Genomic DNA, 27,559 nt, shown 5'->3' on the forward strand with positions numbered 1-27,559 from the left:
ATGGATGCAACAGAGTTCACTGCCAGATTTTCCTCCTTTTTCTTATTTTAAATGCTGGTTATCCATTTTTCTCAACACACCTGGCCCTGGACACAGCTCGGCAGCCTCTGCTGTAGGATATGGCTGCAGGCAAGGCTAAAAATGCATAGCATCACTCCAGGAACGGGAGAGCCAGGAGGGAGCCTGTGGGTCAGCTCATTATAGGCAGGCGCTGCTGCAGCCAGGGCTGCCCGCTCTCTCCGCAGGGGTGCTGTTTGTTTGTGAAACGTGGGTCTCAGGGGGTTTCATGTTCATCTGAAGCTCTGTCTCTTCTTCTGAAGTCTGAAGGCAATGCTTTGCAGCCGTTGCCTGGATCAGAGGGTTTTAGGTACCTCACCATGGGCTCTCGGGGGCTGTGGTTTGTGATGAGGTGGGAAAGGGGATGGGGAAAGGCTTCCTTGCCTCTCCACTGGGATGCTTGTAAGGTTGTAAATCAGGAAAGGTTCATTCAAGTGCATTGAAGAGACCTGCCCCAAACGCAGGTCTAAATACAGCTCCTGCCCCAAAGTGTTTGCAGCCTGGGGACAGCGTGTGGCTTGCTGCTGTGGTGGCATGCCTTTGCAGGGGACATAGGAGACAAACCCTTCTAGCAGTGTTGGTGCAGTTTTAGGTAAAAACCACAGTGATTTAATGGGATGTGGCTAATGAAAAACTTCCCACAGCCACCGGTACCCATCACTTCTCCTGTGCCCCAGTGGCATCTCTCTGATCCTGAGCTGAGCTTGTTCAGGGATTTAAACCAGCAAAAAAACCCTCTTTTTCTTCATGATAAGAAATAATTTGCTCTGAGGTGCCCACATCTCCAGGCAGGGATGAGTTGAGTCCCTTCCAAAGGACGCAGCATGGGGGTGCTCCTCACCTCTGGAGACCAGACCCATGGAGGTGATGTTCTCAGAAGGGGTTTGGTGACTGGTGTCTTACCAAGGAGGGTGCTGCCCTTGTGACAAACTGAGCTGTACTCTGAGGAGCTACTAATGTATGCTGGGCACCTTGGAAAACACAGCCTGCATTGGGTGCCTAGATAAGAGCTGAGTCCTTTTGAAAACCCTGCCCATATGGATGGAAAATCCCTATGCAAATCTCTCCCCAGGTATAAAATTAATTGGATTCCAACTTCAAAGAGTACTTGTGGGAACAAGCTGTAAATAATCTGGTTGTGCCTCAGTTCCTCTGTCTGCGGACACTCACCTGGCAGTTTCAAAGCCAGTGAGTGTTGCTGATGGAAGGTGCTATATATAGCAGCAGAGATAGGAGTATATGTATACATATGCATAAATGCATCCCTAGGAACTGACCCAGGTGTGTGGCTTCTAAAATACACCTCATGGCTTTGGTTCTCCCAAAAGCTCTAGTTTTGCTTTTCATGGGCTCTTATCCCCCTCTCCATGCAGCAGGGCCAGGGCAGTGATCATCCCCCTCTGTTGGGTACTGGTGAGGCTGCACCTCGAACCCTGTGTTCAGTTCTGGGCCCCTCACTGCAAGAGAGACATTGAGGTGCTGGAGCAGGGCCAGAGAAGGGCATCAGAGCTGGTGCAGGGCCTGGAGCACAAGTGTGATGGGGAAGGGCTGAGGGACCTGGGGGGTTTAGTCTGGAGAAGAGAAGGCTCAAGGGGGGACCTTATCGCTCTCTCCAACTGCCTGACAGGAGGATGGAGCCAGGAGGGGTCTGGTCTCTGCTCCCAAGGAGCAAGGGATGGGACAAGAGGAAACGGCCTCAAGCTGCCCCAGGACAGGTTTAGATGGAGCTGAGGAACAATTCCTTCCCCAGAGGGTGCTCAGGCATTGGAACAGGCTGCCCAGGGCAGTGCTGGAGTCACCGTCCCTGCAAGTGTTCACACACCAGGTAGCCAAGGCCTCAGTGCCAGGGGTTAGTGGTGGCCTTGGCAGTGCTGGGGAATGGTTGGACTGGATGAGCTTCAAGGTCTTTTTCAGCCTGGTTGATTCTAGGATTCTGTATAATCCCTGGGATGCAGAGAGGTTGGTGAAGGTCACCCAACTGTGGCTTTCACAGGGTTCAGCTTTATTGCAGAGCCTGCTGGAGCTGATGAGGTCTTCAGGGGCTTCTCCATAGGCCATTCTTCCTGCAGCAAACCATCTCATCAGGGCAGGGATCTGCTGTTCCAACACTCATCCCTGCCTGTGTGGAGATTGCTGATCCCCAGCACCCAGTTTCTCAGGAGCTCAACACTGTTCCGAGTAGATCGATAGGAGCATCTGTGAAAAATCAGGGCATGGATAACTGATCCAGCAGCCCTGGCTGTTTCCTATTTATCTAATCTCATTCTATTGGCATTTCTAAACTGCTTATCACCACCACATCTGAACACTTCATATGTATCTTGAAAAAAGCCTTAACTGCTGTGTAATGAGAGTGGTTGAATCTGGGATGTGTCTGGTCCCAGTGCCCGGGTGCAGGCAAACAATGGGCTGAAGGGTAACCTTCTCCCTCTCCTGGTTTCCTTGCAAAGTCCAACTTTTCCTCTTGACCCTCATGAATTGTGTAAAGTCAGATCCAAAATAACCCATGAGAAGAGAGAACTTTCCCATAATACTGTCAAAGGCTATAAAAGGGAATGAAGACCTCAGTGACTTGTTGGTGCCTAAGTGGATGCTGGGGTCTGAGCCCCATGTTAAGCTTTCCGCTGCAAAATGCTCCTGATAACTGAAGGCAGATACAGCCCCCCATGCTGTACCCTGTACTGGGTCCATCCCCAGCACCCATGGGACATTGTAGGACATCTTTGCCTCTGTGGGGCTGGGGGATGAGCTGCAGCACCAAGGGAGCTCTGCAACCCCTGGCACTTGGGTGCCAGAGCAGGGGATGGAGCCAGCACATGCGCTCGGGTCCTTCAGCTCCAATCTGTCTTTCTGTCCCCTCCAAGTTCCCACCAGCAAGTAAATTCCATATTTCTAGAATGGGAAAGCAGGGTGGGGAGATGGGAACTGCCACAGTCAAACTCTCTCTTGGGCTAAGAATGTATGTCTGTTTTGAATGGGAAAATCCTTTAGCTCATCCCTTTGGGATGATGAACGAGCAGTGACCTGAAATCTGGGTTTGCTGAATGATTTGAAAGGCAAAGACAAGGGGAAAGTGGCTGGATGCTCACTTCCTCTCTGGGGTCTGACTGGCATTGTGCTGGGAGTCCTTATGGGTGAGGTAGCGAGGACATGCCCAGAGCTCATCGCAGCAGTGAGATTAATGGCATTTTTCACCACGCCACGTAGAATCTATGTGGTTTTATTTGAACCAAGCCTGGCAGGGCTGTAATCAGGGCCTGGTACTGGGGTGGCCTGACCCATCTCATGTTTTTAGCCTTTAATAATTTATGATGAGAGATCCCAAGCCTTCTCTCTAGGGGTTTGCTTGATTGCTTGTTTTGCTAAGATTTCTTTCTCTCCCCCAGGCAAAACTGTAACAGAGGATTGAGGCAGACGTTTTGTGGAGGGTCTCTCTTTTGACAAGCAAAGAACCACCTTAATTTGGGCAGCTTAAAAGTGCTTTTGAAGAACTTGAATCACTGCACACAGTGTGAAGCCTTGTTTGATTTCAACAGCAAGTCGGCAGCAATCCTCACGGCCGAGCATCCCCGCTCTGAAATGCCAGCTGAGTGATACAGAAGCTGGCCAAAAATAGAGAGTTTGGGTCTAACGGGGATGCAGAACTGGGAGAATGGGGGAAAGAAATGGGATGGACTGGGATAAGAGGGGAAGAAGATGGTGAGTCGGGAGGCAGGAGCCTGCCCAGGGAGACCCGTGCTTGTGGAAGGCTGAGTGATGCTGCATCCTGCAACTGCTGATGATAAACATCCCTTTTCCAGAGGGAACACCTTCCCTTTCCTCCCTGCCCAGAATAAAACTCCCATTAAGCTCCTCTTTAGCAAACATTATCAAGTTTGCAAAACTCCAAAGCCAGGAGGTACCAGGGTCAGTTTGCTGTGCAGCCTTCAGGCAGCCCCTGTGTGCACATCCATTATGAAACCATCTTTAATGGCATGATCATATCCTAGTTTTTCACCTGTGCCTCGCTCAGCAGAGCCAATGAACCTGCTCTGGGAATGATCTGCATTAATGTGGAGCTGTAAAAACTTCAACTGAAGTCAATGAGAGCTGTGCTTTGAGCAGAGGAAGTGTCATTTAATGCTAAGCACTCTGAAAAATCAAGTGTAAATGTCTCAAATTTGGGGCATGTAACGTAGGGGATGGTTTTTTACATTACTTTCCCTGTGCCTTAGCTCCCCATCTGTAAAATGGGGATGATAGCAGGGAGATTGCAAACTTAATTACTTTATTGGTTGTGAAATACTGCTGCTTTTTGGTGTTGAGCAAAGCATAAGCAACCCATGAGGAGCCGAGTAATTGTGCATGCAAAACAGCATCTGAGTACAATAAAGTAGCAGCTATGTGTCCTCTAACAAAAAGAAAACAAGATACAGAGTATCTGCAGATGAAGTTGGTTTTGAAGTGCTGAGAAGCCTGTGGATGTTCACAGGTACCCAGGGGTGCGTTTTGGGATGCCTAAATGTTGAGCTCTGGACTGTTTCAGGCACCAAAGGCACGTGGCTACAGAGCAGCACCATCACCTTTGGCATTTGGAGAGAGATTGGTCTTTCAGATAACCCTTCTGCGTGTGGTCTTGCAATTAACACCTTCATCAAAGTGCATAATTACAAAAGACTACATTAAGGTTGCCCTGGCAACTCTAGTTCTCACATTTTATTAAGTTTTGTTTATGTGACATTGAAACCTTTATAATTTCCTTTATTATACTTCTCCTGCATGCACAGACCTTTGCTTGCCTGGGTTATGTGACGGTGGCTCTCATTCATGTGATGCCTGATGGATATCAATGTCTTACCAGCTTTGCAGTGCCCATTGTATCTTCTCTTGGAGATTTGATCTGGGTCTGTGTTGCAAAGCAGATGCTCTGCAGGACCCTCTTTACCAGTGGAGATCTCACTGTCCAGGCAGGGATAGCCTGGATGTGGCATCCCCATGCAGGACTTTGCTCCCTCTAAATTTAACCGTGGGGTACTGTGTTTGGTGGATGCTCTGGATTTGGGTGGCAGGGTTGCGGGAAGGGCTGGGATGCATCCAAGCAGGTGCTTGCAAGGTGGGGATGGTAGCAGAGCCCATGCTGCTTTCCTATGGAGGATCTGGCACCGGGCTGGCCTTGCTTGTCCACCAGGGACCCTGCCCTTGGTCACAAAGCATGGTTCTGTGGTCAGCGTTGAGGTGGTCGGGGTGTTAGATGCCTCCTTACACTCAGCCTGCAGAAGGTCTTGCCAGCAGCACCAATGAAGTCTGCTTGGCTCAGAGCAGCTTGTCTGTGAGGAGCTGCGGACCCTTCCTGGGGTCTCTCACTTCCCTTTCTGTGCAGGTTTTCCTTCCATGTTCTCACCATGTTACGTGTGAGCATAAAAAATACCCTCCAGTTGCTTTTTATTCCTATATTGAAGCCAGAAATGTATTTACAAGTTTGAAAATGATGTCTTCTGAGGGAATTGCTGGGCAAGCTGAGCTAGTGCGAGTATTAAGTAGTACAGAGAAATCATTTGATCATTTCATTTAGGTGTGTTTTAATTATGCTTTGCTGCCTTTCCTGATAATCCCCACACCAATAGTGTGATCTGTTTTGCTGGATAAACATATTACTCTGTGAGTGAATGAGTGTGCAACTGCTGTCAATTAATACTTATTACTACTATTGATTGTGTGTTGAACAAGCAGATTCCACCACTATTAACTGTAGGAGTTCCAATACTTGGAGCTGCCTAAAACCCCTCACCAAATGGTGTTTTTGGTGATTGCAGTGGTGTGAGGGGCTTGGTGGCTCCTCACTGAGCCTGGAGCTTTCTATTCCTGGTGAGCTAAATGCTCTTTCTTACTCTTATTTTACTATTTCAGGTGTTGAAACTCTGCTTTTCCCATGCTTCTGGTTTGCTGCCATGTTTTTACCTTGCAGATTTCACATAAGGTTTTTCTTTGCAGCTGAAGTTTGGAGGAGCAGTGGAGGGGAAAGGATGGGTCAGGCTTATCTGGGGTAACTATGGGTGCTTTGTAACTTAATAACTACAGTTAATGAAACTGAATTAGATATGGCTGGCTCTGGCTTGTGGTAACACGGTCAGAAGAGGGAAACAGGCTCCTTTGAAGCTGAAATCATGAGCTGGGAGCAGTTGTGGTGGTAGCAGGAGGAGCTGGGGCTCTGAGGTTGAATGGAAGGAGGGAAGTAGTTTCGTCTGTGCTGACACCTTGGAAACTGGGAGAGTCACATCCTCACCTTGAAGAATTAGCTCCTAATGAAGCTAATGAGGACCAGGTAGAAAATGTGCAGAGAGAGGACATTTGCCTAGTGTGGTGTGACAGGGCAATGAGCCCCTGGGACCTGCTGGGATGTGGCTGTTGAGGCTCCAGAGAAGACACAGATAGGAGGATAATGCCTGGGACCTCGACAAAAGCCTGGAGAAGAGGTGACCTTATAACGATAACAGGACAAGGGGAATGGCTTGAACCTGCCAGAGGGGAGATTGAGATGAGCTCTTGGGCAGAAGCTCTTCCCTGTGAGGGTGCTGAGGCGCTGGCACAGGGTGCCCAGAGAAGCTGTGGCTGCCCCATCCCTGCAAGTGTTCAAGGCCAGGTTGGACACAGGGGCTTGGAGCAACCTGCTCTAGTGGAAGGTGTCCCTGCCCGTGGCAGGGGTTGGAGCTGGAGGAGCTTTAAGGTCCCTTCAACATAAACCGTGCTGCGAGTCTGTTATTTGAAAATAGCCATGAAAGCTGTATCTTAAATGCAGAATGGGATAGTGGGGGTCTAGGAGATTGCCCATCCCTTTTGCAGTGATGTGCCTGGTGATTGGGGTGGGACACAATGCTTGGCAGTGCTGTTTCTCCTCCTGGTTGGTGTCTCTGGGTGCTTAGTGTGGGTTTTCTGTCCCACTGAGGACACCTGCTGTGCTCCAAGACCCTGTCCCATCCCATCCCATCCTGCATTTTGCTGCCAAGGTGCTTGACACGCAGGAGCATCCTAACAATACCACCGCCACACAGGAGAGGCAACCTGCTGAATTCGTGATTCATTATAAGCCCTGGTGAAGCGGGTGCTGACACACATGATTCCCAGCACATCTACTGGCCGTGCTTCATCATCCCTATTAAGGCTCATGCCCCTTTTCTTACACCTCCTTATGCTGAGGTTGCCTGGGAGACTGAGCCAGCACTGCCTGCATTTGCCTTCGGCTTGTGAAGGGCTAACCATGATGCTTCTCTGAAACAGAGGGAAAAATGAATTAAAACTGGCTTATTTAGAATTAAATTAAAACTATCTTATTTAAATTAAACTTTAAATTTATTAAATCAAAACTATCTTATCTCCCACACAAAGACAGGGGGAGAAAGTTGGGGCTGTTCAGCCTGGAGAAGAGAAGCTGCGTGGAGACCTCATAGTGTCTGAAGGGGACCTGCAAGGATGCTGGAGAGGGACTGCAGGGATAGGACAAGGGGTGATGGGTTTAAACTGAAACAGGGGAAGTTCAGGTTAGATGTAAGGAAGAAGTTCTTCCCTGTGAGGGTGCTGAGGTGCTGGCACAGGGTGCCCAAGGAATTGGTAAATGCTCCATCCTGGAAGCGTTCAAGGCCAGGCTGGACAGAGCCTTGGGTGACATGGTCTAGTGTGACGTGCCCCTGCCCATGGCAGGGGGTTGGAACTGGATGCTCTTAAGGTCCCTTCCAACCCAAACCATTCTGTGATCCTCTCTCACCCATGACATCTGGGTCCTTCACATGACAGATGTGCTGCCTCCAAGGGGGCTGCAGTGGAGAGGGGCGCCCTGGCATTCCCCGGGCTTTGTGCTGAACGCCTTGGGCTTTCCAAGCTCACTTTTATTCTGCTTTGTTTGGTTTTGCATTGTTTTGCTGTAATTTCCTCTCTGGTTGCTCAGGTGAGCTGCAGAACGCTCTGGCAGAGCAATAGTGGTGGGTTTATTGATTCTCCAGCAAATTATTGAAGCTTGGTAGGGAATTTTTCACACTTGGAGCCACAAGGGTTTTGGGAGAGCATCTTTGCAAGTGTTTATTACAGTAGCACCACAACAAGTGAGATTACCCGGAAAATTCACAGTAAGCAGCTCATCAGCTGTGGTACATCAGTGTAGCTCCGTTGAAATGCTTTCTCCAATGTCATTCAAGTAAGAATGATTTCTCCCAGTTTAGGATCTGATGGTGGCTTTTCTTCAAGCCTTTCAGCACTATCAGTGTGGCTGAAAGGATTCTGTGGATGCGCTGGGCAGAAACTGGGGGTTTCTGCATAAAATAACAGATCTGGTGCATGCACACACATCTTCATGCACTGCGCTAAGAAACCCAGTTGAAGATGTGAGCGTAAAAGATACAGACTGAGTTAGAAGCTGTCACATCCTCACTGGGTCCTCCATTTGTGGGGCTGGAGATGAACTTTTCCAGAGCATCCCAGCTTGGTCAATGCACAGATGGACTTGCTCAGTAGATAGCTCATGGTTTGGCACCATGGGAGATGGGTGCTGCATCCACAACAGGCATGGTAAAAAGTGTAGTGGGTGCAACGAAGAGCTGTAGAGAGAGCGGTCTCTTGTTGCAGGCAGAGTGGAAAAGAAAAGGGTTGAAATCCTGGAAAAAAGAGCATTCTGTTGTTTTTAAATTGGAAACCACTTCCCTCAGGTGACTATTTACTGCACATTCATCATAATTGGGGGCGGTTTACTTCATGGTGCTCCATAGAGAGCAGCAGAGCCTGTGGTGCATCAGACCCGATTAGAATTGTACTGTGAGCGTGGGAAGGGCTGAAAGTCCTAAAAATAACTTTGAAAGCATCTCCAGCTGGACATCCAACAGTGGTGAGCACTTTTAGCCCTCATCTCTCATTGCCTTCGCTCCCTATCTTTAGTGTGAAGAAAATACTATCCAGTGTACAGCCTCAGTGAGTATAAACTAACATTTGTGAGACACTGGGGGTCCTGCGTGGTAAGTCCTGGGTCAAATCCCAGCACTTCACTGTTGAGTGCTGAGCTTCACAGATGCCATTTGGGTTTTTTTAGCAGCTCTATGTGATGTTCTTACGCAAAATGTGATGACGAATCTTGCAGTACACCCTGGGCTGGGGTACGTGTGTCAGTCAGGCAGCCAGACCCTTTGTGCCCATTGCTGTGATGAATTTTGTTAGGCATTGTTTGAACACACTGAGCTCTTCCCAGCCTTAACAAGCCCAAGCGCTGCAGGGTACAAAGCCCAGGACAAAGGGCTTGGGTTAACTTTGCTTCTGTTATGATCTATAATACCCCCTCCAATTTGCTATTTCAGGCTTGCAGCTGAGAGCACCTACCCTTCCCAGCTTGCTGTTTTCCACCCAGCATTTGCAATTCGTGGCTGGGAAAGAAGTTTCCAACCCACAGAGGCAGAACCATTTGCACAGCAAAAAGGCTCGGTCAGGTCCCACTTCCACTGATGGCATTAATATCTTTGAGCAGTTTACTCTGAAACTCGAGGAAGAGTTTGGCAACCTCACTAATGATTGCAGTGCTGGCTGGATTAGCAGAGAAAGGCGGGGGTTTAGTGGAGGAAAAGAGATGTGAGGGAGAAGAGAAAAGGAGCAGAGGAAGAAAGGAGTGGAATAAATAGGTGAGAGAGAGGGTTTGTTGGGAGGAAATAACCTACCTGCCACATGGATGTGGATTTTGGCAGTTGAAGGTCTGGGGCTGTGTTTGGGGACTCCATGGAGGCATTTTTCCCTAAGAAAATGTCCAGCTTTTCCTGGAAGCTGTCCCAGAGGGATGGGTGCTCAGCTTGAGCTTCCAGGGCTGGATGGGACTGTAATGGGGACTAGAAGTGGAAAGCATCCACTGCTCCCATGTGAGCATCCACAGAGCAAAGGCTGGGGTTTCCTCAGGGTAAAACCAGATCAGAGATGACCTGATGGGGAGGGAAGAAGGGTGAAAGGCAGAGAATGTCCAGGTGTATCCCCTGGGTGGACATAACAGGAAAAGGAAGCAAAGTCTGCACAGGGAGGCACATCTCTGGTGGGCTCTCGCAGTGAACAGATCAGCCTTTTCTCAAGCCTCACAATACAGCAGTTGTTTTGTGGCCAGAGCTGGTCAGAGTTGCTCAGCCAGGCAGCCACTGAGCTGAAAAATGCAGTAAATTGTATTGCCCTGGTTCACAAATGCATCACCTCTGACCTTGTTGGTGAGCGGGGTCTTACCAATAGAACTAGGAAACAGTGCAAGGTGCTGGACATGAGGCTGGGTTGCACTGGGTGGGTTTGGGTCCCTGTTCTTGCACTGGTCCCTACTTTGAGGTGAAGCTGCAGCTGACACAGCATCACACCTTTTGCTGCTTGTGGACCCTATCTCTAGAAACTCAGGAACCCCAAATCTCCTTTCAGGGGAACAGATGGTGGAGCAGCTCACATCCCCAGCTCACATCTTACTCTTTGTTTTTCTCAGTGATGGTTGACTTTGTAAGACACTGAAGTCTTTAACCATTAGCAGACAATAAAAAAGGGGCAGCTGAATGGATAACACCCACTAATCCCCTTCCAGGATGAGCTGCAGAGAACAGGCACCGTGAAGCTCTGAGCTTATTGAGATGAGTGCTTTGGAGGCTTTGAGAATTGCATGGTGTTGGTATTTCATGAATAAATAACCCCCAGTGATATTTGTCACTGAATCTGCTTCATTAATGAGGGCCTGGTACAAGGGGGAAGGATGGAGAAAAGGATTTTCAAGGGAATTGAGATGAGGTTGGTGATAGGAGGTGGCGCAGGACTGGGTGAGGGTGGGTGCCATGGTCTGCACTGGGGGAGCTGTGCAAGGGCAGGCAGAGCCCTGCTGTTGTGCACCACACTGGCCATTTGTGGCAATAGAAGTTGTTAGAAAAGATGGGTTTACTGCTGCAGGGATGTAATCAGAGGGTGCTGGTAGAGAGGGGAGTGCATTTCATTTACGAGTGTATCATTTGGGTGTCTGCGTGTGTCTTTGAGAGGGCTGGAGAGTTAAAGAAATAGCATGTGCATGTGCTTGCATGCTATTTCTGTATTTCGGGAGAGAATCTGGCACCAGAAATTAGGTTGCTTGTTCCAAAATGCCCTTTTTGATAGAACCTGGCATCTGCTTCAGGGTGGTGGGGAATTGCCCATCACACCAGGTGCTGAGCCCCACCTGGTCCCTGTGATTTCAGTGCCTGTGTCCATCCAGGGACATCAGCAGCTTCCTCTGGCTCTCCAGTGTGCTCCAGGCATGCCACGAACTGCAGAGCCTGTCTTCTCCATCCTGCCTTGTCAGATGGGATCTGGGGGTTACTCAGTGAAGTTCAATACGGATAGATGGAGAACAAGAGAAAAGAGCTGTTCTTTTGCAGGCAGCTTGTTACTGCAGGGAAAATGATTCATCCATCAGCGCTGGTCTAATGTGGTGTGCCTGAGTGGTGGTGGTCGGATGCTGCTGTTGCTCCTCAAGCATCCCCTGCCTTGGTGGCACTGCCTTCTCTCCAGCTCTGGGATTTGGGGATGGGGGCTGCAGTCCTGTACAGCAGCAGGGAGGGATCACAGGAGTCACTGCTGGAGCTGCAGGGGTGGAAAGTCATCTGCTTCATGTCACCTGTCCCAGAGTCATTGTGGGATCATTGCGGGAAGTGGATAGTTAATTATTGCTTTTCATCCCTCCAAATTAAAAGGAGCCACAGTGCCAGAGGCTCAGCCCCACCTCCCTGCCTGAACCTGGCTCCACCTAGACCCCTCCGGGTTAGGCAGGTTAGATATAAGGATGAAGTTCTTCCCTGTGAGGGTGCTGAGGCGCTGCCACAGGGTGCCCAGAGAAGTAGTGGGTGCTCCATCCCTGGCAGTGTTCAAGGGCAGGTTGGACAGAGCCTTGGGTGACACGGTCTAAGGTGAGGTGTCCCTGCCCATGGCAGGAGGTTGGAACTGAATGCTCTTAAGGTCCTTTCCAGCCCGAACCAGACTGTGATTCTATGATTCTATGAAAGCAAAGCTTGCTCCCAGCTCGCTCCGAGCATCGTGGCAGCCCTTTCATCTGCTGCCATCCCCCTTGTCAGCGCGCTGTGTCGAAGTGATGCTCCTCTGATCTAACAACTGATGACACTGAAGTGATCTGGCCAAACAGCCCTCTGTCTGCAGGCAGCAGTGTCAGCCCTCTCCTCTCACAGGTGCCATTTGAACGCTTCCCTCTGGCTCCGCTGACCCACCTTCCAGTGAGGTTAATGCTTTAATATGCTTAATGGCTCATCCCAGCTCGGCAGCACCTGCCCGTGCTTTTGTCAGGGGTCACCATTATGCCAGGCGTGATTCTGAAGAGCAAGGTTTCTGTTCCCATTCTCTGCCCTCCCAAAGGCAGAAGGTTGGTTTGTGCTTCCCGGTTTTGATTAAAAGCACAAGGAGCTGCCCCTGCCAGACCAAGGAGCACGGCGCCGTGTGGGATGAACTGGCTTCTCCTCACAGCAATCCAGCTCTCCAGAGTCTCCTTTCCACCACCTAAGGCAGTTGTAGCAACTCACCTTCTCCCTTCAGGGATGTGGGAGCTGCAGGAGGGTCTGGTTGTTTGGTACCCACATGGAAAAGCCAGGATGGAGGATGGGGGCACAGTTCTTCTTACAGTCCACCTACGATGAGAAACCCCTCAAGAAGACCAGATGGGACTGAGCTTTCCGGGTGGGCGGTGGAGGAGTTGTCATGTGTTTTAAATAATTTTCCCTACATAAACAGTGTTTTTTGGTTAGTAAATAATATGGGTAGTAACTAATATGCCCTTTCTCTCTCCAGCAGAAATACGTGCCCTGATCTAATGTATTCTGCTGTTCTCACTCCCTCACTTCAGAGGAGCTGCAGATTCTGGTGGGAACAGAGTGCTAATAGAAAAGGGCCTCTAAAGATATTTGAAACATCACCAAGAAAGGACAAGAGGGAGATTGAGCTCCAAATATGCTGGAAAATCTAGGAGATGGGCCAAGAAAAGGGGGAATATTGGAAGCTTGATCACCACAAGGGAAATTGGGAAGCATTAATTGGGGTGAAAGAAGACAGCGCAGACATGAATTTGCTGTATGGAGTAACTATGCAGTCATAGGCATCATGAAGGGCACGGAGCTACCCCAGTGCTGGGGCACCTTTTCCACCTTGACCCATGGTAGCAGAGAAGCTGCCCTCCACCTCCCTAGAGCAGGGATGTGCCAATTTACCAGATCTTTCTGGTTTTATGGCGTTTTCCTTATTGAAAGTCCCAGCTTCTGGAGTCCTGTGATTGTCTGGAAATCTGGAACCTGCCAAGTCGTGACTTCCATGCTTCACAGGGCTTTATATCTTTGGGTTTGGTGCCTGGGTAGTTTCTAGCCCTTTAGTTTGCAAGGAATAGCTCGATCATACCCTAAAGGCTCAGAAAGCAGAAGGCAAATGTAGGGAAGGAAAAAACCCAACCCACCCAGTGCTTGATTTATTTTTGAAATCTCATCATTTTTATGCCAATCTCATTATATATATATTTTTAATGCCTGACTCATGATTTTTTAGGAGCATTTGGTGTTGGCAGGGCTGTGTGCATAAGTGTGACTGTGTGTGTGTGCGTGCGTGCAGGGTCCCTCTGCTGATGGATAATGCAGTGCTAGTACCAGACAGCAGTGCTGTGGTCCTCAGGGGCTGCTGAATATTCCCCCACCGCTGTTTATTGCCAAGCACAGGGTTATCAAATGAAAACCATCCCAAAACAGGGAGACCAGCACTGGGCGTTGAGTCACTGTGTGGTTTCTTAGGTGCTGATGGGAGAGCAGGGGAGACCTCTGACTCCTGGCATTGCCTCAGGGCTTATTTCAAAGTCAGAAGGGTCAGTGTTCATTTGCAGTCCCCTGTGTATAAAGATCTAATAAACAGCCTATGGAGGTCAAGTCCTTCACCATCAGTGACTTGTTCTGTGACCTTGGATAAATCTCTTTGTCCTGTTGGCGAGAGGATGACGGGATCTGTTGGCCAAGATGGATTGCAGGTGTAGGTTAATAAATAACACGTGCTTTGAAGATGACAAATACCTTGGAGATGCTTAAAGCTCTTGACAAGCATCCGTGTTGCCTTTACAGGAAGCCAGCAGAAAGCAAAGTGCCTGAATGCTTTGTCACAGGCAGAATCTGCTGTGTGCAGGGCTGGGAGCTTCCCAAGGCTCTCTCTTATCCTTCTTATGCTTCTTTCTTGCTTAAGAGGGATGTCACAGCATGGCCATGCCAGGGGCTTTGCAGAGCCATCATGGGCTGGAGCAGGGCAGCGGAAAGTTGTCCTCATCCATGTGTCCCATTCTCTAGATCCCCCAGAGCCAAATGCAGGGATGAGCCACCACGTCCACACCTTGGTGCAAAGCCAGGTTTCATGTGGCTTTCCAGCTTTGGCAGTGCCCCCAGGTGATGGATGAGGTGTGAAGAAGAAGGGAAGCTTGGCCCAGCTGTGAAACGTTCAGTAGGAGCTTTACTGTTGGGCATTCGCTGTTGTCTAATATGGGGTTGGAATCACACACAACTCTAGGCTTCTAATAAAGTATCTCTTAGTTCCTAGTTTGCATGGAAATGGTAGATAGTATCTTTGACACCCCATAAGTGGTTGATTTTCATTCATGTTACATGACGAATTTACTATATATAGTGTAGTCACAGAGCCTTAATCCTCTTGGGAAGCTTCCTTTGACTTGGTTTTGCTGATCAGAATGCCATGATTTTACCAGAGCAGCTCTCTTTATGGGTTCCCCTGCCCATACTGTGTGTTCCCAGCTCCCTGCCAGCCTTAACGGTGCCTTTTCTCTCCAAGGGAAGAAGCGATGCTGTCCACCTACTTTGAAACCATCAATGATTTGCTGTCCTCCTTCGGGCCGGTCCGAGACTGCTCCCGCAACAACGGTGGCTGCACCCGCAACTTCAAGTGCGTTTCAGATCGCAAGGTGGACTCCACGGGCTGCGTGGTAGGTACATGGGTGCTCACCCCAAGGCTGGTGCCTGTTCTGGGGACAAAGCAGAGGGGGACATTGCCTGCTCTCTCCCCAGGGACATGGCCAAGGGGATGTGTGTGCTGGTGGTGGGCTCTTCCCCTCTCTGGGGGGGGAGACATGTGTCTGAAGGACCTCAGGGAAGCAGCCCAGGGGCTCAGATGAGCAAAAGAAAGATGCTTGAGGCTGGTGGTCGTTTTCCTGCTTGTCAATAGAGCAGCCTCGCTTTTTCTCCTGCCTCATGCTTCCCAGTGTGGGAGAAAGATGAAGCATCTCCCCATCCTCTCCCACTCTGGGCCCCTCTGACACCCTCAGAGCTTTGATTTGTTTCTGAATGTGCTCACATCTTGCCAGACAATCTACCGAGGCCCAGGTTTTACAGGCTCCCCTCCAAAAGACCTATTAGATGCTAGACCATTAGTTTTGGGCAGAGGCTCTGAAATGTTCCAAGCTTTTGATGTACAGAGGGGTTTCACTGTGCTTCTAGGTGGGAGCAGCAGAGCTCAGCACCTCTCCCTGCTGTACCCCATCTCACTCGTACAGCAAAATCACCACTTCCTGGGCTAAAACTGGGACTTGATGATTTTAAAGGTCTTTTCCAACCTTGTGATTCTATGATTCCCTGCATGTGGACCTGGTGTGAGTCTGCTATGACACATACAGACTTGGGGGCAGAGCCTTGGGAAGATGGGGGAAATCTTGGTTGGTTGTTGTAGGAGCTCCTGCCTACCCAGCAGCGGGTGGCAACCCTGAGGCAGGTCCAGAGCTTGTCCCTCTCTCCGCTGCCCTCGAAACGCATCCCTGCTGCTCCAAAGCCCCCTCAAACCATTGCCCCTTCCCCTCCTTCTTGCCATGGGCTGAACCCTCCCATCTGAGCAGAGGCAAGAGTTAAGTGTCTCTTTATTTATTGAAGATGTTTACACACGGCACAGGGAAAGGTCAGGCTGAAGCGGTGCTGTCCCAGGGGTGGCGTTTTCATTATCCCCTTCTCTGGTTGCTTGTTAAGGCCATTTAGCACGACAGCCTCATGTGTCACCAGCAGCGCCTGGTGCCATCTCCCCCTTGCTGCTCGTCTCCCTTTCCTCCTTTCTTTTCCTACTGTCTCTTATTGCCTTTTCCAGCTGCCTTTCTACTCAATCTAGGGGGGTTCCCCCCTATTTTTGGGTGTTATTTTGCTCTCAATGCCAACATGCCTCCCAGACACTGTCAGAAGAAATTGGGACTCAATCTCCCCGTGCCGCTGGGGGAGAGATGCCTCTTTTTAGAAGCCAGGATATATTAAGATTGAAATTGTCAATAAATTACAGGCCTAGAGCTCCACGTGGCACATGGAGAGGTGGAAATTGAAACCTGTGTCACTCAGGGAGAATAACCCCCTGTTCTGTAATGCCTAACTGAGGCTTTATGCAGAGGATAAACTGTATACAGCAGGCAGCAGGGGCGGATGGAGAAGCAAGCAGGAGCCATTCTCATGGAGTATGTCTCCTCCCTGGGAGCTGTGGGTAAGAAGGGACACATGAAGACCATGGGATCCCATGTTCTCCTGCTCCCAGGGCCATACGTCCCATGGGGACAGGAGATGGCTGCAGAGATGCTCATCTCTCCTCCCTCTCCTCTTTTTCTCCCCACTGCAGGAGCATGAGGCTGCTCTGCGCCTCTCCACAGCCCCCAGTTGTGGGGTGAAGCCCCCCCCCCAGCTCCTCATTCTCAGCTGCAGACTGAGGACAGCAGAGCTGAGCTCCCTGGGTGTTATTTGGAGATGGCTGCTGCATTCCACCTCTGGTCCACATCTCTCCCTGCTTCTCAGGGGACTGACACCAGAGGCACAATGCTCCATCTCTCCCAGCAGTTCCAACCCTGTTTTACACTCACTGCCTGCTTGTAGGTCCCCAGCAATGGGGAACAAAGGTCTGGAGGACACTGTCCCATGTTTCTGACCATGGTCCATGGCCATTGTCTGGGGAAAAGCCTAATGGGTGGGCAGGCAGTGCTGCCCCTGACCTGTGTCATGCTCATGGTATTAAGCGAGGCTGCAGGTGATGGGAGCAGGCTTCTGGAGCTTGCTGCATCCCCAGTGTGCGACCTTGCAGCACCTTCTGCACTGTGTAATACATCCTTTCCTCATCCTGACCCTGCTTCTGAAGTCTGCTGGGTGCAAGCCACGCTTCCAGTGTGAGCAGGGATGGGGTCGTTGTGGGGCTATCAGTTAGTTTTAGAGCTGAACTGCTGTGAACTCCATTTGCCAATTTGGTAAGTGCTGCGGGCAACATCAGGACGTAATTTAATTAAGCTCTCCCCTTTTTATGGAGTTCAAGGAGCATTTGCCTACTAATTTTAGCACTAGGTTTGCTCCAGCTTTACTCTGGACACTGTTTTGCAAATCATGACATGTTGTTAATCTTTACCAGTCAACAGTGTATTAATTTGCTGAGGACCACAGAAGTACATCATCAGTGGTTCATCAATCAAGGCTAAATCCAACAAATGTTCCGGGCAGGTACTGAGCATAAAATATACATGCAGCCTTGTAAGCAATTAATACACAGCAGAGCTGGAGCCCAGCAGCTCAACCAGGGAGCAGCACAAATCTCAAAGATTTCTTATTCCTTTTATATATAATCATCATCTGTTACCAGCTTCTCCAGGCCTTTAAAACAGCTTCCAGTAATTCTGTGAGGACTGGGGATGCATTCATCTTTAGGCTCTTTAGTGGTGTGGGCTCTGCCATTACCTAATTGTTTGGCTTTAAAAGGACTTGGTTAAAAGGTAGAGGGTGGTTTGATGCAGCTCATGGTGGAGCCTCTCTTAAGACACTCTTACTGGGCTCAGGAAGGAGAAAAGAGGATGTCACTTTGCTTTAGTTACATATGAGGCATCATTTAAAAGACCTCAAAGACTCTGCAATGCGGTCCCCGACTTCCGTCCCACGCTACACATGGGGATGGGCCCTTTTCCCCCTCATCTCATGGCTTTTGTGTTATTTTTACGGGTACCCAGTAGATGGCATTAGTGCCTAAAGGCTTCCTGCAGTTCTTTTCTTATCGGAGGCCTTTTTCATTTGGATACCTTTAAGAAGGATAAGCTGCAACCTTGCAAAGACCTTGGCATTACTAACTGGACCCTTGTCTTTAAGCCCCACCTTGCAACATAACAACGCAACCCCCAAGCTCTAGAAAACCTGTTTCTTTGCTGCTTTTCCTTGTTGTAGCCTAGAATTGCTGTCGGGTCTGGGGAGTATCCCAAGAAAACAGAATCCCAACAAGCTACTCTAAATCTGGTGGCTCCTCTCTGCACATTGAGTCCATACCATCTTGCAGTGATCACAGCAAACCAGGATTAACTGTGCTGGAGGAATAAATCAGATTATTGCCAGTAAAGGAATATATATTGCTGCTCAGCCCAGAGGGACAATACTGAAGGAGGGGAAGTGCTTAACCCTCATGTGTTGGTGATTTATAATTTGAGATGAAAACCTGTGAATTGGCCCTGAGGGACTGAAGGAAACACCTGTAAAATGGCTTTAATTCAGGTTTCCCCACCTGTCTCTCAGCATGACTTCACTCATTGATGTCAGTCCTCTCATCTACCCAGGGAGAAGGAGGTTGCTTGCATCTGCTGCCCCATGGCCATGCCTGTTTGTGAGCCCCAGTGAGGCAGGATTGCAGCCTCAAGGGAATAAAAGGGGTAATGCCTGAAGATGTTGGTGAGTTATTAGCCTTTTAGGTCAGAAGAGAGTGATTTGTGCCATGGAAGCCAACAATGTTGGCTTCATCCCACTTTGGGAGAGGTGTCAGGAGGAGGTAGGAGAGCTCACCAAGCCCAGGGTGCTGCTGTTCTGCACAGACACGAAATCCTGCTGCTGATCACCCTGTTCTCAGGCTGAGCTTCTTCTAGCACAGATTTCTTTCTAAGTTGAGTGAGATGAAAGTATATTTTGCCTTCAAGGACCATATGAACTGTTCTTTTCCATGATCACAGGGTCAGCCCATTAGGCAGGGGGGTTTCTTGGGCTCAGAAGTATGCAGAAGGGAGAGCATCTACCAGAGAGTCTCTTAATGAAGCTGTGGCCCATGGTGACACTGATGTGAAGCTGGCCCCAGCCTTTATAGCTACAGAAGGAGGAGAAATTTGACGTGGTCCACACAGGCATCCGACCTTAATGCAGCCTGTCTGGAGCTCATCCTTTTCTTTTGCTCTTTTCCACATCCAAATGATGGGCTGTTCCTTGGCTGCTGCAGAGCAGGGCAGGGAAATGGCTTCATTTAAGAGAGTAACCGTTCAGGGAGAAATAGGATTAGAGGTGAAAGAGAAGAACAGTTGCTCCCATCTCCTCCTTCCAGCACAAGTCACCCGGGGGTGGCTTGAGGGCCATAGAGAGTGGGTTGTACTTCAAAATGAAGTGGATGGTGCTGAGAACTGATATTTCGGGGGGGAAAACGGGTGTTTGGGGGGGAGAAATCCCTCACATATATGAAAACTCCAAAATCTTTAGTTCAAAACATCTCCTTCACATGAAGGAGGGAGAAATGTTTAACTCCAACATTATCATCTGGAGCTTTATGTCACATATTGCATTATCGCAGTGTAGAGCCTGAAATAAAAACAAAATTAGGCAGTGGAAAGCAAACCATTTCAACCTTGTCAAAATGAAACGCTCTCCTAATTTCCCAATGAATTTTGAGCTATAATTGATGGAATCCCACAAAGCACTTAAGCTTCATCAAATCTGCATTTTTCTGACAGACAATTGTTCATTGAAAAATAAAAACTCATCCTTACGAGGCACCTAACCAATTTTCTTAGGGATGCTCAAGCAAGGGAGGGAGATAGGGAGGAAACAGTTCCCCTCTAATCCCTTTAAAGTTTAGCTGGCTCCCTGAAGCAGAAGATGACTCCTTGTTCATCTTATGGTTGGAAGCAGCAAGTGCCCTCCCCAGGAGCCTGTGGGTTTGGATTGATCTCATTTACCTGGGATGAAAATGGGATTTGAGGATGAACGACAAGTAAAGAATGGTGCAAGCTGCTGTGGTTGATAGCTGGCCATGGCAGGGAGTGGTGTTCCTCAAAGGGCTTGGCTGGTCCTTGCCTCTCTGCTCCCCAACAGACTGGGATGCTTTGTGTGTTGTGGTCACAGCTGGGTTTGGTTTGGATCATAGGGTTTGATGTGTTGTGTTGTTGTCCACCTGGATGCCAGGTGGAGCAGGAGTTGAATTTCTGATCTCCTGAAGGTTTTGGGAGGTGCCAGCCTCTGCTGTGGCTTGGAAGGGGAATGCTCTGATGGGCAGGAGATGCTGGAACACCTCTAAATGGGCTGTGGTGTCTTCTGGAAGGGAAGCTGTATGGTTTTCCAGTGGCTTCATTACCTTGCTCCAGGAGCTCTGAACACTTAATCTGTTGAAGCATCCCACCAACTGCTTCAAACAAGCCCATCCCACTTTGAATTGAGATACAAACACACACATGGTGACTTGCCCAGGAGGGTCCACATGGGAGATGTGCAGTGGCTGGAGGCAAGGAGATGGTTCCTCATTGCCCAAGCTTTGGTCTCCTCCATGGAAACCCCAGCCCACTGTCACGGGGGGGGACCGAGCCGAGGAGGTGAGTTATCACAGTGTGTGCTTGGGAGCCTGGGAAACAGATGGGTTTGATTTTCCTGAGGCTAAAATAATGATTGATGATCTTGAAAGGGAAAAGGAAGCAGGGGGAAAGCGGGGAGGAGGAGGGAAGAGTGGGAAGATAATGACTGTTATTTCAGAAAGCAGTTGTAATGTTTCCCTCGGGGAAGGATGCTCCCCACAGCGGGGTGCCCTCAGGCATGGGTGGCCCTGGAGAGAGCTGGCCTGGAGCCGAGAAGCCCTTTAGTGACCAGTTTTGTCACATAATGTTGGGAGAGGAGGGATACATCTCACCCATAGAGATCAGGCTCTGCAGCCAGACTGCTCCTGCTACTGCTGCTGAGGAGTGATCACTGGGACCTTCTGAGCCAGGAAAGCGATGGCAGAAGTTGTCTGAATATATATGTATGTGTGTGTGTGTATGTATATATGGACACAGAGGAGTTTACTGCATTTGTATGATTTCTGAGCTCCAACGGCTGCATTTGTATCAGTTCTGAACTCCAACAAGCCAACAAATACATGCCAGTGCATAGTTTGGAGCCCATCAAGCTGCTGGCACTTGCTTGTACCTCAGCAGTGCTTCAGATTCATGTTTTTGTCTCATGCTGAAGAGGTTCCTGGGCAAGGAGTCCTGATGCCTCAAGACAAAATGGGGTCGTTAGGGCCCTTGGGCATTGAACTCTGCAGCACTGAGCTTTTTGTGTGGCCTCAGGCCAGTGGTGATGGGGTTTCACCTCTGGATACATCCAGACATTGGTGTGTGGTACCCAGAGCAGCACCAGGAGCAGGCTTGCCTGAGCGTCATTTCTGACACCCTGGTGCAGAATTCCCTGACAAAAAGGCAGCTATTGCTGAGAAAACGGCAGAATAATGACAAGGGCAGTTCAGTCTCTATAGAAACACTTTATTAAATATTCTTTTTTTCAAATTTAACGGAAGAGAGGAGCTGAGGTGGGAAACCCTGGCAGGCAGCTCAGCTGAGAGCTGGTGTGCTCCCATCTGGGGGATGGTGTCAGTAACGACACTTTATTTTCAGTGATCCCCTCACCCATCTCACTGCTAATGAGCTTTGTAAGTGAGAAAGTGAGCAAAGGCCCCTTTCTTTTCCTAGCACAAGAAGGGACTCGTTCAGATACTTATTTTCCTCACACGCAATCTTGTACAGGTTTCAGTGGATGCTGCTTTTCTTTCCCCTTGAGCAACCTGATCTAGTGGAAGGTGTCCCTGCCCATGGCAGGGGGTTGGAAATAGATGAACTTTAAGGTCCTTTCCAAACCAAACCAGGCTGGGATTCTATGCTCGTCTTCCCACTGCCTGCTCTGGCCATGCTGAGGATAGTGGTGGTGGGCAGAGTTGCTGTGTTGTGTCCTGGTCACGTGCTGACATGGTGCCACACACTGTGCCAGGGTGGCAGCGGTGGGCACAGGCATCCCATCTGGTTCCAAACCATGGTACTGTGCATCAGCGATGCTGGCTCTGGTGACATCCCAAGGATGCAGCAGGTCCTGCCAGCTCTGCCGCTCCGTATCACCTTGGAGATGTCATTTAGAAGGGGAAAAAAGCCCATTTCTCCAGAACCCAGATAAAAAGAGCACTTTGTTACTCAGCTTATCCATTCCCTGTGCGTACCCAGAGCCCATGTGCTGGCTGCCATCACAAAAAGAAAGACCTTGCTGCTCTGTCCAATGTGGTGGGGTGAGAACAAGCCAATTTCTAGCCATTCCATCAGCCAAACCCCACTGAGATCCTGGTGGTTCCTCCTTCAGCAGCAGCAGGGTTTGGTTACTGTGGCTGTGGCTCACGTTGAGCCTGCAGGATCTCTATTATCAGTGCTAATGCACAAGAAGAGAAGAAACTAAGTTTTCTTTTGCAATCCCAAGAGCAATTTTCAGGGCTGGCTGTTGTCACAGAGAAACCAATTCACTCCTGTGTAGATGGGGTGGATTTGCAAGGTGATGGAATTACATTTGTGTGGTAACAGCTTCTCCCTGGCTTTTCAGAGCAGACCATGAGCTGGACTCTCCCCTTACCTCTTTCTTTCTGTAACATGGATTAATACCAAACCTCTGCCCAAGCTCTGAGGCAGTTTTGCTTGTCAGATCCGTGGATGAAGGATGCTCTGGGAGTTTGAAGTGAGTTCTCAAGCAGTGCAGGTCTAACATGAGAAACCACAAACAGCTTTTTCTTTTGAATTGCTGTCTAATGGTTCGTAGGATCCTTTTGCCTCCCCAGATAAATGGATCCATCCTGTGTCCGGATGAGGGGTGAGCAGAGGTTGTGGGTACCACGTCTCGCAGGCTTTCCACCCATCAGGGAGGGATGTGTCACCCATGGTCGCCCAGATGGAGCTATTGATTGAGTTGCTTATTGATTTTCTAATCATTTTCCCTACAAAAAAACCCCCATCCTGTGTCACTGCCAAGGCAGATCACAAATGGAACTGCAGCTGAATTGATGGGGGATTGATTAAAACTCACTGTAATTATTGGTTCTCCGCTGCCTGAGCCAGACAAATCAATGTCAGTAATAACAGATCTGGTCCTTTATACAAGCCCAGTGAAAGTTGAGTGAGCACTGATTTTGTTAAGCCCACCTGGGAGCCCAGATTGACCCTTCAGCACAGCCCAGGTTGTTGGGATTAGCACAAGTTTGCTTTTTCCTGCCTCATTTCTGACTACTGTGGGCAAGAATACAGTTGTACCCAAACGGGCTTTAGTTTTTTGCCTGCTCTGTGTGACACCCTGATTGTAAATCATCTGCTCCAGGGGCACGGAGAGCTTTAACAGAGTTTTCTTGTGCCCAATATTTGCTCCATCTATATTCATCCCTGCAAACCCGTTCGTGCCGAGGCTGTTGTCTTTCCTGCCATCTGCCTGTTGGTTTTCCTGCCTGGCACTAATTGTGGAGCTCACCAGTTCCCTTGCTTTCCCCAACATCTTTGTGCCCGCCTTAGCCCTACCAAGCAGGGACACTTCCTTATGTCCCTGCTTTGTGTTCCCAAAGCTTTCTGTCCCTGGAGACCTTCTTGCTGCAACACAGCAGCTGGAGAGCCAGCTCCGTGCCGAGCCGGGGATGGATGTGCTGGGGATGCTTTCTTCTGCAAATGTTGTGCTGAGCTATTTGCCTGCCATAATTAATGTGTATTAAGATGCATAATTACAAACAGAAATGAAACACGTTTTGTGATGATTAAAAGCCCAAACTGGAGGAATATCCCAAGGGTGGCCTCCAGCAGAGTGGGGCTAAGTGTGTGTGTGGGTCACCTGCTAAGGGGAAAAAGCCATCATCTTCCTCTGTGGGGTGGGGAAGATGCTGAGCTCAGCACATGGATCAGTGCCAGGGTGAGAGTTCCAAATGCCGGCTCAGAAGAGCAGTGGCTGATCCTCTGGCTGTGATCCTGTAGCTCCTGCTGACTTGAAATCCCATCCAGTTGCCTTCAGCACCCTGGAGGGTCCCTCGGGAGCTCCAGAGAGGACTTGGGCAGAACCCCAGACCTCCTCGTCCCCACGGGCATGGGGGGAGCAGCCGAGAGGCGGATGCGGTGCCGTGGAGCGGAAGATGCTGTTTGCAGTCAGCCCTCCGTGTCCTCCAGGGACATGTGCTGCTGCCAATTTGCACAGCCCTCGTTCTTACAGCAGGGCCAGCAGACGTGGAGGAGACCACAGGAGAGGAGCATTGTAGCTGTGGATTCACACACACACTTATGCTGATCCTGTTTCCCAGGCAGCTCGGCGGTGAAAAGCACAGATTGTTCCAAGTGTCCTCTCCTCCTTAGTATTTGTTCTGTGTATGCAGCAAGAAAGCTTCCTGCTCCCATGTCTGCTGCTGCTTTGTGCCTAGGCAGGCTCACTGTTCCGTAAGCTGTCCCTCTGGGGCTCTGCCTGTGCCCTGCCTGCTCTGCAGAGACAGGCAGAATCCTATTCCAAGGCCCTTCTCTGCCAATATCCTTTGGCTAGAAAAGCCTCATGCCTCTCAGCCTTCCCTTGCCTTCCCTTCCCATCTTATCCAGGGAAGGTGCTGTGGTTTGCAAGGTCCACCTGAACTTCTGAGCAGAGGGCATGAAGCCATTGAGGTGTCCGCAGGATGCTGGGCCTGGAGATGCCCCAGACATCACAAAGACAGGGCAGAAGCAGTGTTGATGCTGCTGCCACAGAGAAATGGCACTGGGTTTCTAGGAGGTGGAGAGAAACTTCTTGTTGCTTGGATGTGGTGGGCCAGGGCTTCCTAAAGCATCTTTGCTGTCCCATGTGAGCAGTTTGCTCCTCAAGTAGCTAAAAGCGAGTCCCATCAGGACATTGCTGGTGTTGGAAGCAGGGTCCAGGGCACCCTGAATGTATATATTAATATGTACAGCATTTTGCTCACATGCAAAATTGATTTTCTTTTTTAATCACAAAGTACAGTGGCTTTATAACCTTTCTTCTGCTTGACAGAGGCCATTTATAACCTGCCTTCATCACTAACTGTACAAGCTCCAGTCTAACTCATCTTCAAGGAATTCCATAATGCATTTTTAATTGCGAGCTGTTCCTAGACAAGATTTATGTATTTTTTCAAGGACTGGCCTTTTCGTTGGTGTTTGTGTGTGTTTGGCAAAAAGGGATAAAGAACACAAGTGCAATAATGCTTTAATCCGGGTGACAATTTATCGGTGGCATTTGCCGCCTGCTGGCTTTTATCTTCTGGGACAAGGAAAGGCAGCTGGGAAGCAGGAATTAAACCCCAGCACCAGCTCACCAGCTTCTGTGTATCAGCACGGTTCCCTCGGCTGTGGAAAACTGATGAGCTGGGCTGTGATCCTGCCTTCCCTCATCCTGCCTCCACCGCCGGCTCCTCCCCTGGGAGATGGGAGGCAGCAAGATGCTTGTGGAGATGATGCCAAGGCCATGTTCCCTGGCATGGATTGAGATGGATTTCTGGGTTGCAGTAGACTTCTCTGCGTCTCAGAAGAACAGGTAACAGAGAGGGTTTCTGCAGCATGGTCTAGTGTGAGACGTTCCTGAACTACATGATCTCAAGGTCTTTTCCAATCCAAACTGTTCTACGATTCTATGTTACGAGCAGGTTGTCATCTTCACCCCACACTGACTAGAGCCTTCATTGCTGTCTAATTCTATCGCCTTGAGGATTTGACCCTCCACTAGAAGGAGGATGAGGAGTGAGGCTTTCACAGCAGACCATGTCCTTGCCCTGTGGTCCTTGTCCCTTTCCCAAAGGCTGTGTGAGGTGATGCACGGCCGTTGGGGCTGCCCCATCCAGCACTCATAGAATCCTAGAATGGTTTGGGTTAGAAAGGACCTTAAGATCATCCAGTTTCAACCTCCTGCCATGGGCAGGGACACCTCACCTTAGACCATGTCACCCAAGGCTCTGTCCTACCTGGCCTTGAACACTGCTGGGGATGGAGCATCCACTACTTCTCTGGGCACCCTATGCCAGCGCCTCAGCACCCTCACAGGGAAAAACTTCTTCCTTATATCTAACCTGAACTTCCCATTACAGTTTAAACCTATCACCCCTTGTCCTATCATTCTTGGGTGAGCTCTGCCCCATTAGGGCACCCACCAGGCTGTGGCTCCAGGGTAGGTGAGGACCTTACCACATCCCATCTCTTGCTGCAGTGCCCCGAGGACCTCAGACCCATGAAGGATGGCACCGGTTGCTACGACTATTCCAAAGGGATCGACTGCTCGGATGGCTTCAACGGTGGCTGTGAGCAGCTCTGTCTCCAGCAGACCCTCCCTCTGCCCCACGACCCCTCGTCCAGCACCATCTTCATGTTCTGCGGGTGAGTCGCTTTCAATGCTCCATCTCCCACTAGTGCATAGATAACCTGTGTCCTTTTCCATCCCTGCCAACCCTCCTGTGCCACCCATCCTCAAACCAGTGTGCCCAGAGAGGGCTTTTGTGTGCCCAGAGAGGGTTTTCTTGGGTGCTCAAGAAATTTGAGGCTGTTTATGGAGATGATTTCCAGCAGGGAATAGAGGCACCTGGTTTGCCTGCAGGCAAAAGCATATGGGAGTGTGCAGAGCACTGTGAGCAGCTGCACCTTCCTCCTCTCCCCCTCTGTGTGACGGCACAGTTTGATCTGTGACTCACTGTGAAGGGACCCAAAAATTGTACATTGTGTGTTGGAGGGGGAAGGGGGAGGATTTGTTTAAAAAACACTACTTTATTTTTCTCCTCTCCCCTGTGCCTCTCTTAAAATAGCGTTTCATCCCTGATTTTGGCCAAGATCCTCTAATCCTACACAATTTAGCATTTTCTCTCAGGAAAATCTCCCTGGCTGCAGTATGTTCTAAAAGGAGCTCAGTGATTATCTGGCTTTATGCTGTGCAGCTGCAGCCACCCATCCATCCATTGCCCGGCCTTGGGGCTCTGCACATTGCATCCCTTGGCTGGTTCATGCTCTTGGGCACAAGAAGGAACCTACTTCATGTCCAGGTGGGAAGGATTAGGGTAAAGGAGGGGAAAATGAGCCCTTCTGGGAAGGAAATACCCACAAGGAAGCAAATTCCTAAACAGTAACTCCAAGAGCATCCATCAGATCCTGGTGCTGCAGGTTCAGCATCTCCTGCAGCCCTGGCTGCTGGCTGCAACCTGGGGAAGAGCAGGCCAGGGAGCTCTGCCCATGTCAGCTTCTCTCTTTTCATCCCTTTTTGCTGGTTTGTTGTTTTTCCCCCACACCACCTTCTTTTTTATGGTGGTTTAACAGCACAGAGCAGTTGAGTCACTGAGAGCGAGCACATTGCACCGTGCCTGCCAAAGGGGTTGGAAATCCATATGGGCACCAGAAACCTTTGTGGGGAGGATCTAGAAAATCATGGGACATTACATGGTCTCCATCCGCACCCACACGGGGAATCTGCGTTTTAGTTTTCCATCCCCAAGGACAGAGACTCTTTCC

General features: G+C 49.6%; 1 protein-coding gene across 1 annotated transcript in view; it reads left to right on the top strand.

Annotated features, from left to right (window-relative positions):
- LOC104410631 (astrotactin-2) overlaps positions 1 to 27,559 on the top strand; it is a gene marked incomplete at both ends in the record, with an annotated part of 71,615 nt that overhangs the window by 43,069 nt on the left and 987 nt on the right. Inside the window, 2 exons of the mRNA XM_010020862.1 lie at positions 14,860 to 15,010; positions 26,274 to 26,440. Coding sequence (XP_010019164.1) covers positions 14,860 to 15,010; positions 26,274 to 26,440 — 318 coding nt within the window. The remainder of the gene's footprint in view (positions 1 to 14,859; positions 15,011 to 26,273; positions 26,441 to 27,559) is intronic.

The sequence above is a fragment of the Nestor notabilis genome, unplaced genomic scaffold (assembly GCF_000696875.1).
Source record: "Nestor notabilis isolate BGI_N333 unplaced genomic scaffold, ASM69687v1 scaffold4798, whole genome shotgun sequence".
NCBI classification, from domain to species: domain Eukaryota; kingdom Metazoa; phylum Chordata; class Aves; order Psittaciformes; family Psittacidae; genus Nestor; species Nestor notabilis.